Raw genomic sequence first — 11455 nt, 5'->3', positions numbered from 1 at the left:
CCATAGTACACCATCATCCCTTTTCAAGACTGAGCCGAGCTCAATATCCCAAGTTAGTATTTCCCCGCACAATATCAACTACCACTCGGCTATCGCTCTCCAAGGAGGTCTCCCCTTGCATGAGGTATATCATACACCAGGTCAAGAATCCAGCAACTAATAAGACGACGTGAGTAGAACATTTGATTTCCCCCTGCACACTTCTCGCTATTTTCCCTTCATCACAAACGCTCCTCTGCTGAAGCGTCCACTATGTCTGTTCAACAAGTCCAGTCCCGCGGCATCTACCGTGGCCTGCCCGTCTACCCAGACGACGTTAAGGGCTTGACAGCCATCATAACCGGCGCGAATGGCATCTCGGGCTACTACATGCTGAAGGTCCTCTCACAGGATCCCGAGCGATGGTCGAAAATCTACTGTCTATCACGCCGCCCACCCTTGCTCCCGGATGGTCTGCCCACTAATGCCGAGCATATCGCCCTCGACTTCCTAAAGGAGCCCGAGGACATCGCGTCCGTGTTGCGGTCCAAGAAGTTGTCGGCTGACAGGGACAAAACCTATGTCTTCTTCTTCAGTTACATCCAGGCCGAGCCGAAACCCGGAGGTGGCATCTGGTCCGATGCGCAGGAAATGTGCCGCATCAATTCGCTCCTTCTCGACAACTTCCTAGCCGCATTGACCCTCGCATCTATCCGGCCCAAGCGCTTCATGTTGCAGACTGGCGCGAAGAACTACGGCGGACACCTGGGACCGACGAAGCTTCCGCAAGAAGAGACCGATCCGCGGGTGGAGCTCGAGCCGAATTTCTACTACCCTCAGGAGGATCTGCTGTTCAAGTATGCCCGCGAACAGGACGTGGGTTGGAATATATGCATGCCGGGGCCGATCTTGGGCGCCGTGGTAAGTTCTTGAGCACAACGGCCCTGGTGGTCTTGATCGATGCTGATACGCCTTTTGACGAGTGCAGCCCGACGCCGCCATGAATGCAGCGTTTCCACTGGCTGTTTATGCGGTGGTTTCGAAACACTTGGGCAGGCCGCTGGAGTTTCCTGCGGATATCGCGAGTTGGCAGATGCATCAGAGTATGAGTAGTAGCATGATGAATGCTTACGTGGGTGGCCCAGCGTCTTGTGTCTTACACTCCTCCTCCTCCTCTTCACCCTCACCCTCTTGTCAGACCACAAAAGGCATACTCGCCAATTCGGTTTGCAGGAGCTGCAACGCAACAAACACAATAGCTGCTGACAGTAGGTGAAAACGGTAGATGGAAGAATGGGCCGTCCTCACTCCCTCGGCGCGCGACCAGAAATTCAATACCTGTGACAATTCCGCATTTACCTGGGAAGCCTGCTGGCCGCGGATCGCAGGCTGGTACGACATGGCCTACACGGGACCCGACACCAACCCGGACATCAAATGGATCGAGAAACAGACACGCTTCAACCCGCGCGGGTACGGCGACAAGGGCATTTCGCGGCGCAAATTCACCTTCGTCGAGTGGGCGCAGAGACCTGAAGTCGCCAAAGCGTGGCAGGAGATCGCCGAACAGAACGGGCTCACACAGAAGGAACTCAAGAATGTCGAGCGCGTGTTTGGATTCCTCGATGGCACCGTGTGTAGGCCGGCGCCGTTGATTTTCAGGTACGTTTTCGTCCCGTCATAACCCTTTCTTCTGGTCTGCGCTCTTTTCAAAAGTCAGCACCATCATCGCACTCAAACTTGATTTTCTTCCGGTGAGCTGACACCACATTCATGCTCAAAGTACCGATAAAGCCCGCAAACTCGGATGGCATGGGTTCGTCGACTCGTGCGAGTCGCTGCTCGAAGTGTTCAATGATCTGGCCAAGATCAAGATGATTCCGCCCGTGCCGATGGTGGATGTCAAGTTCAATTGAGGTACGGAGTCTGTTTAGGTTAGGCATCTCCCTGTATAGGTCCGGGAAGGGCCCATCGTTGGGCCAGACGTATGATGAGAATACTAGTACTAGTACATCGACCCCCAAGATATCTGCATGTCTGAAGTTGGCGAGCCTTTGGTCGTACGCTTACCGCAGAAAGAAGCCCAGAAGCCCAGAACCATCGTCGCGTTGGACGTTCCCCCTAGGCGGCAGACGTGGCTCCGGTTCTACCCACAAGGTGAATGACTTGAAAGGGCATAAACCAGCACGAGAAGAAGAAATCATGGTGGCTTGATTCTCTACCAGACTGTTGTCGATCGTTACGAGTATACGGAGTAGTCGAAATAAAGCTAGGCCCCACCAGCAGCTTTTTCCGCTTCCATTCTTTCCTTCTTTCTTTTCTTTGCCGCCAATTCTCGGCGCCTGGCCTCCTTGCGGAACCACTCACTCTCCGGTACCTGGCTCTTCTTGCTCTTCCTTTCTTGCTCACGATACATTGGTGCCATTGTGCCACCGCCGCTTGCATCGGCCATCAACACTGCTTGTCTTCGGACTTGCAGTTTCTTCTTGGCCGCGGCACTCCGGTTGCCGGCGCTCAGATGACTCCACATGTTGTCATCGATCTTCTCAACATCGGCCTCGGACTCTTGCTGCAGCATTACGTGTGCGAGTAATTCGTTCCGTTCGCGAGCCGTCGTGTATGCGAGACCAGCCATCTCGGACATGCCTGCGAGATGGGTAATCGTCTTGAAGGCGTAGCCTTGATCGACCAGGAAAGCCTGCCGTTTAGCACTGTATGCCATTTCCGTTGTATCCTTCGAGACCAACGAGTAGAAGAATGCATTAAAACCCTCATCATTACGTCGTTTGGCTCGCAATATCCGACCGAGTCGTTGTGCTTCTTGACGCCGAGAACCGTAATGTGATGAGATCTGGATCAGACACGTCGCTTCGGGAAGATCAAGCGAGGTGTCACCGATCTTGGACAGGAATATGGTGTTTATCAGCTCGTTGTGCTGGAAATTCTCCAGAATGTTGATGCGTTCTTGATTGCTGGTGTCGCCGTAGATGAAGGGCTTCTTCATCGATATGGCATAATGCTTCAATGCGAACAGGTTGTCGCTGAAAACAATAATCTTGTCGCCTCTCTTTTCATGGTAGTCGATCAAGTACTGGCAGACCTGATATTTGACCGGGTTCATGATGTAGTACAGAGCTTGTTTTCTTGTCGTCTCTTTCTGGTATTCTTGGTAGAATTCCATCGACATTGGGCACCAGACTTCGGCACATTGGACCTTGGCAATATGACCTTGGTCTGCTAGTTCCATCCAGTTGGCTTCGTAAAGCTTTGGGCCGATGATGAAGTTGAGATCGGTAATCTTGTCGTCCTCACGTAGCAGAGTAGCAGTCAAGCCCAGCTTGCAGTGCGCCCGAACATTTTCACCGACTTTCCGGAACATTTTGGCTGGTACGACATGGACTTCGTCCAGAATCATCAAACCCCATTCTTTGCCATAGACCCAGTCCATCATTTGTTGAGTGTCGTAGGCACGTTTCCCACCAGCTGTTATCATGGAATAGGTCGTGACCAGCACACCAGAATCTCCAGTAAAGCGACGCTTTTCCGACGCGGAGAAGACGGCAATATCTTCTTCTTTGATGTCGGACCATTTCTTGAACTCGTTGGCCCATTGATAACTGGACATGGCGCTGGTGCACAGCACGATTATACTCTTTTTGATGTGACAGCCAGCTGTTATTCCTACCAGAGTCTTTCCCGCACCGCAAGGCAAAACGATTATCCCACTCTTGCCACGCCCGTTACCGAACATCTTGCTCAAAGCTTTCTCTTGATAAGGACGGATTTGAGTCGACGGTCTCAGGTCGATGGGAAGGGTAGGGTTTTCGAAGTCGCCGGCAAAATCATATTCTGAAATGGCAGGATATCCAATATCCAGACATTGTTTCGCGACCACATCACGCTTATTCGGCGCAATTTCGAAGTTAGGGGCTTCTCTGTAGGTATCCTCTTCATCCTCCTCGTCTCGCAGGGCAGCAATCATGGCTTCGTTCTCTTTGGATGGATCATCTCGGGGCATTTCCACATTGCCCTGGCCTGCTTGTTTCATGCCTTTGGCATTACTAGTTCCTTGAATGACGGTCGCTTTTGTTTGTATTCTACCAACTTGAACGTCAGTGCCTGCGGATTTGCAAGGACCGATGACCGGATCTCTCAGTAACATGTCGATAATGGGACGTTCATCTGATTCGACGTAGAACTTGTTATTGCGTAGGACGAGCCGCACTTTGCCATATGTTTTGGTATGTTTGTCGATAAATTCGATCACGGATTCAGGTACAGGAGTTTTGGAAAGCTTTTCCAAGGCACGGATTATATCTTCACCACGTAGACCTACCGACAGAGCTGCGTACAGGCTGTGTTCTGTGAACCTATATTCGTGCAGGTAGGACGGTCTCGATTGCGGTTCAGCAATTGTGGTGAGCAGATCAGTGGCTTGAGCAGCTAGCGGAGAAAAAGCCTCGAGGGTGATTTTCGGTCCCTTTTTCGAGCCGGACGACACGCCGGGATCGATCCATAAGGGACGATTCTCGTGGTCGGGTTTCAGAGATAACCAGGAAAAGTCCTTCTCGCCAAACACGGATTGCGTCTGTTTCCTCCTGGGATTTTGAAAGGAGCTGAAGTCCAGCCTGGCTCTGGCTTTTCGAATGTGTTCCTTCTCGCTGTCACTCGCATCATCTTGTGACCGTGCATCAGATCCTTCGTAGTCATCGTCGCTATCCAGGCTGACAGGAGTCGCAGGAGCGGGAGTAGAACGTTTCGAGGATCGAGCACTGACATCTTCAAGGGCCTTTCGCTTGAGAGACATTGCAAGAGGCTGGACGCCGAGGATGGCGAAGAGCGGAGGAGGATGGCAGACGGGGTTCGCAGACGTTCGGAGCGAGAGAGAGATGGAGATGATGAGAAGGAAATAGAACACTAGAAAGATACCTTAGATAGATGTAGTGGCACGAGTAAGGCTGAGTCAGAGCATGCGCGCTGTGCCTGGGAGGCCAGTTCGGCCCAAATTATCCGTAGGCGTCAAGCGGCGCCCAGTGAGCCCAGTGTGCTCAGTTCCCACCAGCCCTAAGCCAACGGTGCAGAGGCTGGACGCCACTTATTATTGCAACATTAGTCCCCGAAAGGCCGATCTAAGCGATCAACCGACTTCCGTATGATCAAAAGAACTTGAAGTAATAAAACTCCGGGACCATGCAGGTTTCAGTCTGTGATACGACAAAGACTTCTTCAACATGAATACGGTATGTTGTCGCTTGCTTCGCCTTGTCTAGTCAAGTCTCTCGTGCTGACCATTGTCTCCAGATTAGATCAACCTGGTATGCTCGCGCAAATTCCTCCGGGCGGAGAAGAGCTGTCGCGTCTGTCGATGCGCTTGCCGCCAGCAAGTCCTTCACTGTGCAAGATCACAGGCTGATTTACTTTTCCTTTAGGTACGGCTGGGGAGTCCTCTGCGTTGCAGGCGGTGGCGCATATTACTTCGCAAAGAAATCCATCAATGCCGATCGAGCTGCTCGGTTCGAAGCCGAACAGAAATCAAAAGCCTACCAACGACGCCTAGAAGACTCATCCTACACAGCCTCCAAATCGAAGTCTCGAACGAGAACACAAGCAGATCCCTCCAGTGGAACACATAATGCGAAAGGTCTTGATCATGCAGGCAGCCCAAGTAGCGAGATCAGTGAAGAGGCAGCTCCTGTAGGCCATGCACCCATCGACAATGATCAGAGGATACGAGAGAAGAGCAAATACGAAGCAGCTGAGCCATACAGAAGCAAAAAGGGGGATCGATTGGGCTGAAGTTGAGAAAGAAGACGAAATATGTCACAGAACACCGGAGCGATACGGAGTACTGATGACCAGAAGTTCAATTGCTGTGTACATGTACCGCGTGCCATGCTCGACAAAAAATGCTGAGCTCGATACCCCAGGAAATACCAAACTCCATTCCAACCATGCTTGCTCCTCCTTGGATATGATGCTGATGATTACAACCAATCCCGAATGTGTCAATGCGCTCAACGCCAGGAAGATGTCGTTAATGTGCCGGTCTTCGTATCATACGTGACAGCATAGAGGCGCATAGTGTTTTCTCGAGGCATTCGGGTGTCCTGAATCTCTTTCGCGTTTGGACTCGATCGCTGGTGGGACAAAAGGCAGGACAACAGCCGATGTGATCAAGGCACCAGCCACTGCAGACTGTAATCTTGTTGCTGGCCTGGGTGCTTGCGCAGAAAAATGGCGGATTGCCGTCTGAGACAAAGAATGTGAAAGGGTGCCTGCGAGACTCATGGTTGTAGATGAGAATTACACCCTGCTGAAAGGTAAGGACTGGCAGCCGGAGGAGAGTTTGCTAACAGTGGAAGACAGGGACAATAGAAATGAGGACAAGCTGCCCAAGTATATGAGAAGGGAGCGTGATCTGATATTGGATAAGCCGATTTCCAAGCAAGCAGATTGGGCAGCAGCCTGATGAATGCTCGCTTAACAACAATACTGGTGGGATACCGTAGCCAGGCAGTGTTGGGATTGACTCATCTGAGGAACGAATCCCGAAATGCGTGGGATTTGGGCAGAATTGCGTGCTCGAAACAAACACGGTCAACACGGTCTGCCGTCTAGTGGCCTGAGATGCCGATTATCCATAGAGGCGGCCAGGAAGAACAACACACCACCACCACGTAGAGATGGGAGGATTTGGTGTCTTGGGACTGTACTGCGTCATGCCATTACGGAGAAAGGCGCCTGCTGTGCCCGGCCAGACTATTCAGCAGTACCAGCGACGCCAGTTGGGTGCCAGTCAGGTGCCAGTAACATGCACGCGGATCTCGTGCCGAATTCAGTTCCCTGAAAAAGGCAATTCGAACAGTTGACTTCACGGCGGGATACCAGACACGTGATCGAAGTCCTGAGTGGTGAGATAAGATTAGATCTTTCCACCGCCGCCGCAGTCGACTTCTCTTTCACACAAGAGCGAAAACACCATGTCATCAAGACAGGAAATAGTCGTCTTGATGGCGGCACATCACATCTCCCTCGCCAAAGCTGCTTTTGGGGCATCTCTGTTTCGGCCGGATGTCACCAAAGTAACGCGCGATGACTTGACCAAATTTCATGAAGCCTTCGAGGCTACCCTCGCTCACTGTTCGAGGCAAAATATACAGGTCTGAAGAATTCCAGCGTGATACCTCAACCCGTGAATCAGATTGACTGAAGAATCATAGACTTGCAAGGAATGGCTTCTTGAAAACGTGACTGGGTCTTCAACAAGAACCACCGCTCTTGGAAAATTCCTGGCCACTGTCTCCAAACATATCGTGACGCCTGCAACTGAAACAGCGAAGCCGAGCTCTCGACGACAGCGCCTGCATATCCTCTACCTGCTCAACGACCTCTTACACCATGCCAAATTTCATGCCTCCGAACGGTCCTTCGAGACCAGTCTGACGCAGTCTCTGCAACCTTTCCTCCGGGAACTGGTCCAGCTCGCTGCTGAAGACGCGAAGCCAAGAGTATCAAGACGTCTGCGCGATGTGGTCCAGATCTGGGAGGAAGCACAATACTTTGAAGGAGATGTACTTGCTCAGCTACTTGATCCTTTGGACAATGTAGCTACGCAAGCACCGCAGAAGCCTTCAGTTCAGAGCCCATCCAAGCCTACCACGAAAGAGCTGCCATATATTCTGCCTGCCCTCCATGGTGATCCGTCGTCACCTTTCTACGATCTCCCGGCGGGGAATCTCATGCCTCTTATCGTCCCCAACAGTCTCCAATCAATCCGACCTGAAGAAATACGTCCTTTGCAATTATCCTCAGGCCCAGCAGACGAGGGTCTTGTCAATGCATTGAAGGATTTCTTGCATGATGTCAAGGGCCTAGACAACACTTTTGCCTACCTCGAGGACAAGGGTATGAATCCGGAAGTCGATGAGATGGGTCAAATATCATATCGTGACGAGGCTGGGGACTTGATCGGCGATACATATTATGGATGGTCGCGGTCATTCTGTGCCAAGATGAAGAGACGCGATGGATCTAGAAGTGACGGCTCTCCTCGACGGACTCGTTCGAGAAGTACAAGCCGGAGCCGGAGTCGTGGAGGGTACAAGCGACGACGGTACAGCGATTCCCTTGATGACGGGTCATCACGATCTTACAGTAGATCGCCGTCCAGACGGACATACAATGACAGCCGAAGACGTGGGAGCAGAAGTAGAAGTCTAGATGACACTTCTGCTGCTCACAATGAATCCGATCTTGCTTCTTCTGCCGACAGTCGCCGACTATACATCGGAAATCTTCCTTACGCGGCTACTGAGGCGGAGGTGAAGCAGTTCTTCTCGGGCTACGACGTGTAAGTTGCCAACCAGTATAGACTTTTCGTCACTGCAAGACTGATATGTGAACAGCGAATCAATAGCTCTGCCCATCAATCCTCGCACCAATCGTGCCGCCGGCTATGCTTTCGTCACTATGAGGACTGCGGATGGGGCGAGAAAGGCCATGCAGAACCTCTCCGGTAGGGACATTTTGCAGCGCAAGGTGTCTGTTCAACTTGCTCGCATGCCTGATGCAATTGCTACTGATAACGGCGGTCCGAGGTCGAGGTCACGCTCATACTCGCCAGACAATGGTGGTCCCAATGCTCTACCTCCATTGAACAGCGCCGCTCCCCTTCCTCCACCTCCAGCAGGTCACAGTCTACCGCCAAGACCACCGTCATTACTGCCAGGAGGCGTCCCTGTCCCACCACCACACTGGCAGGGCCCTTGGCCACCACCTCCTCCACCTCCTCCTTCATACTATCCAGGCAATCCATCCTCCAACAACATACCGTTCCCTCCACCACCGTTGCCAAACTTTCCACCTCATTCCGGTGCGTGGCCTCCATACCAACAAATGCCGCAATCTCCTTATCAGCAGGGAAAGCCTGACGGCTATGGAAGGCAACGTTAGTGTTGGTGGAGACAACTGTCGTCATACCATGAAAGCCTGAGTGCCTTTGGAAATGGGCCACCAAAAGCAGAAACAGGTGCTTCGTCGTGTGCTACAATACCGTGAGCTTCCTTCATTCGTGTGCAATCATGTAGGAAAGAGAGTGAAGCAGATGGAAGCTAAGGGGATGGACCGTCGCCGACGCTCCTAGAGACCTTTAAGCCAGGTGGGACAGGGCGTCGAGGATGTTGTGCGGAAAAGTTTTCCTATTCTGTGGTTACGCCCACCCAAGCAGGACCAAATTGATGATTCACCACGAGCTTGTCTCGGGAGGACTCTGCAGGTGCTATACTAGACAGTGGTCGACCCTTTCCGAGGATACACTTATCCGTAGGCGTGCAAGACATTTGCAAGCCGCACCACCTCCGTACAGCATGGGTCATCACGCGATGGTTTGGCCTGAAGGGTGCATCGAAAAAGTGGTGGTCCTACCTGGATTGTCAAATTCTTCCCACTGTCGTGATTGAGAAGCTGGAATTGTACTTCTCGGTCTTCTTATCGACAGGCATTGGACACCCGTCACCAGGGCTAGGGATGAATGATTCATTGTTCAACCACTCAACCCCACTGTGTATTGTACTGCTATACTCGTACGGGGTGTTGTTGCAAAGAGATATACCACAGTACTGTGTATGTGGCCAGCAATTGACATCACGCCCCCACGGGGACGATTGGGCGAGATGATCACGGATGATGCAGAATTATGAGAATCCCATGTTGTCACCAAGATTTCACGATCTTCTGCGGATGGCGTTCTTGGCGCTCTTGGCAGACGCAAGGCTGTGGCGGTGGCTTCGGCAAACGAATAAGGTTAAGCTTGAATCAAAGCTGGTCCGACGTCATTCATCCCTTTGCTCCGATGCACAGGACCATTGCCTGCCCTGCTGCCGTCTGCGCTCAAGCTTCAGCCAACCCCCCCCCCCCCCCCAAGCGCACCCTCACAACCCTCACCACCCTCTACTAGTACGAGCTGGCGGCGGTTCTGACGGCAGACTAGCACAGTACTGTACTGTGAAGACTGTGTTGGGGTCTTTTAGAGCCGCAATCAATTTCCGCGGCCAGGGTAACGATCGACGTCAAACGATGCAGACACTGAAAGACCGACACCTGCCGCGACCTGCTTACACCTGGTGTGCATCGAGGTTTGCGAATCACGATGCTGGGGCCAGAGTCCAGACACGCTCTTTTGCCCTTGGTATCGAGATCGAGACCGAGACCACGGACATGAAACGCTCCTCCCACAGTTGATCATTTGGAGATGCAAATCTCAATACGCTTATCACACAGATTGGGTGCTGGTGGCAGGAGCCCTCAACGGTGTCGATGAATCTCCATTTTGACAAGAAATCGTTAGAGTCTAGAGCCTCCACGAGCCTCCTCTTTGTCGAATGCGAGATGCGATCACTCTGCATGGCCCCCTTGGCCATCAAAGACCCTTGGATGCCCGATCGGCAGGGTCATTCTCCACCTTGATGCGGTCTCATGCGCCATCTTATTTGTTCGATTTTCTCACTGTCCTTGGAAATCGAGAGTTGCGCTGGGATCGAATGCCAACTTCATGCCGTCTGATCGGCAGAGCGTCCAGTCTAGGTTCCCTCGATGGCCTTTCAGTGGTCACGACTGACGGCAACCTGCATACACCTCCGCGTCTACTCACGCTCGCGAACTCACTTGCAGACGCCACCGTCCCCTAGGCTATTGGCCGTTTGCCTCCACAGTGTGGTCATACCCATCCCGCCCCCATAGCGCGAACACTGATAACATTTCTCTCAGCCTTGGTGTGCATTAGCGTTCGACACATTATATATTCTGTTGAAGTCCAACCTCGAATTCCATTCCTCCATCCAACAGCATTCGACAAGCACAAGCACAAGTTCGTCCAACGAAACATCTCTCTTCGGCCTCTTCAGTCCGTCTACTCACAAGACAACACAAAACATCCATCAACATGCCTTCATCTGTGGAATATCTCACCACTCCTCCCGCGGAGCCTCTCAACTACGATGCTGACCCGGTTGCGGCCATGTCTTCGTATTCTCGAATGATGCACATGCACACCAGACAACAAATGGAGTCTGTCACGCGATCAGCCAGACGCAGAAGTCCTCCAACGTCCGCTGTCGATGCTCACGCTCAAGCCGGTCTTTCACAGAGCAGTACACACAGCAGCAATTCATCACGATCTTCCTTTTGATCCGTCAAAACTCGTCACCGCCATGTTCGTGCGTCTTGCGCACTATGATGAGTCTTTCAAACGCCGATCCAGTGTGATCTATTGCTAGACTGGCAGCTGTGGTACCCAATTTTCGATCAATTTCTATCATGATCAGATCAGAGGATAGCATCAGCTTAGCTTGGAGTTGTGGTGTTAACAACATTTTGTATTTTCATTTCTTGTATTATATCTTAGCGATGTTTTAGCGTCGCAAACCATATTGTGGTTATGACTGTTATGTCAGAGAGATATTTGAGATATCTGCCGTGA

General features: G+C 51.9%; 5 protein-coding genes across 6 annotated transcripts; 4 read left to right on the top strand and 1 right to left on the bottom strand.

Annotated features, from left to right (window-relative positions):
- Positions 1–252: 252 nt before the first annotated feature.
- Positions 253–1997, top strand: PV05_02307 (uncharacterized protein; the record flags this gene model as incomplete). Its single annotated transcript, XM_013462876.1, has 4 exons — positions 253–900; positions 968–1111; positions 1265–1641; positions 1763–1997. The coding sequence occupies 4 exons, from the start codon at positions 253–255 to the stop codon at positions 1893–1895; spliced, it is 1302 nt and encodes a 433-aa protein (XP_013318330.1). The 3' UTR covers positions 1896–1997.
- Positions 1926–4937, bottom strand: PV05_02306 (uncharacterized protein). The gene has a single exon (XM_013462875.1). The coding sequence runs from the start codon at positions 4784–4786 to the stop codon at positions 2249–2251; it is 2538 nt and encodes an 845-aa protein (XP_013318329.1). The 5' UTR covers positions 4787–4937; the 3' UTR covers positions 1926–2248.
- Positions 4938–5088: 151 nt separating this feature from the next.
- On the top strand, positions 5089–6345 carry PV05_02305. 2 transcript variants are annotated; one of them, XM_013462873.1, is made up of 3 exons: positions 5089–5219; positions 5281–5294; positions 5409–6345. In XM_013462873.1, exons 1-3 carry the CDS (start codon positions 5211–5213, stop codon positions 5773–5775), a joined length of 390 nt encoding a protein of 129 aa, XP_013318327.1. In that variant the 5' UTR covers positions 5089–5210; the 3' UTR covers positions 5776–6345. The 2 variants fall into 2 exon arrangements, with proteins under 2 accessions (XP_013318327.1, XP_013318328.1); XM_013462874.1 differs by having other exon boundaries at positions 5281–6345.
- A 539-nt stretch (positions 6346–6884) lies between these two features.
- On the top strand, positions 6885–9890 carry PV05_02304 (uncharacterized protein). Its single transcript, XM_013462872.1, has 3 exons — positions 6885–7139; positions 7200–8329; positions 8385–9890. The coding sequence occupies exons 1-3, from the start codon at positions 6960–6962 to the stop codon at positions 8929–8931; spliced, it is 1857 nt and encodes a 618-aa protein (XP_013318326.1). The 5' UTR covers positions 6885–6959; the 3' UTR covers positions 8932–9890.
- Positions 9891–10918: 1028 nt separating this feature from the next.
- On the top strand, positions 10919–11164 carry PV05_02303 (uncharacterized protein; the record flags this gene model as incomplete). Its single annotated transcript, XM_013462871.1, has 1 exon — positions 10919–11164. The coding sequence occupies one exon, from the start codon at positions 10919–10921 to the stop codon at positions 11162–11164; it is 246 nt and encodes an 81-aa protein (XP_013318325.1).
- Between the last annotated feature and the right edge of the window lie 291 nt (positions 11165–11455).

This window comes from Exophiala xenobiotica (genome assembly GCF_000835505.1).
Source record: "Exophiala xenobiotica strain CBS 118157 unplaced genomic scaffold supercont1.2, whole genome shotgun sequence".
NCBI classification, from domain to species: domain Eukaryota; kingdom Fungi; phylum Ascomycota; class Eurotiomycetes; order Chaetothyriales; family Herpotrichiellaceae; genus Exophiala; species Exophiala xenobiotica.
This window is presented reverse-complemented; position numbering and strand designations above follow the sequence as displayed.

Coding starts and splice junctions, on each gene's coding strand:
- PV05_02306 (XM_013462875.1), bottom strand. CDS start 4,786: ATGTCTCTCAAGCGAAAGGCCCTTGAAGATGTCAGTGCTCGATCCTCG.
- PV05_02304 (XM_013462872.1), top strand. CDS start 6,960: ATGTCATCAAGACAGGAAATAGTCGTCTTGATGGCGGCACATCACATC. Junction 7,140..7,199: donor GTTCGAGGCAAAATATACAG/GTCTGAAGAATT, acceptor GAAGAATCATAG/ACTTGCAAGGAATGGCTTCT. Junction 8,330..8,384: donor TTCTTCTCGGGCTACGACGT/GTAAGTTGCCAA, acceptor ATATGTGAACAG/CGAATCAATAGCTCTGCCCA.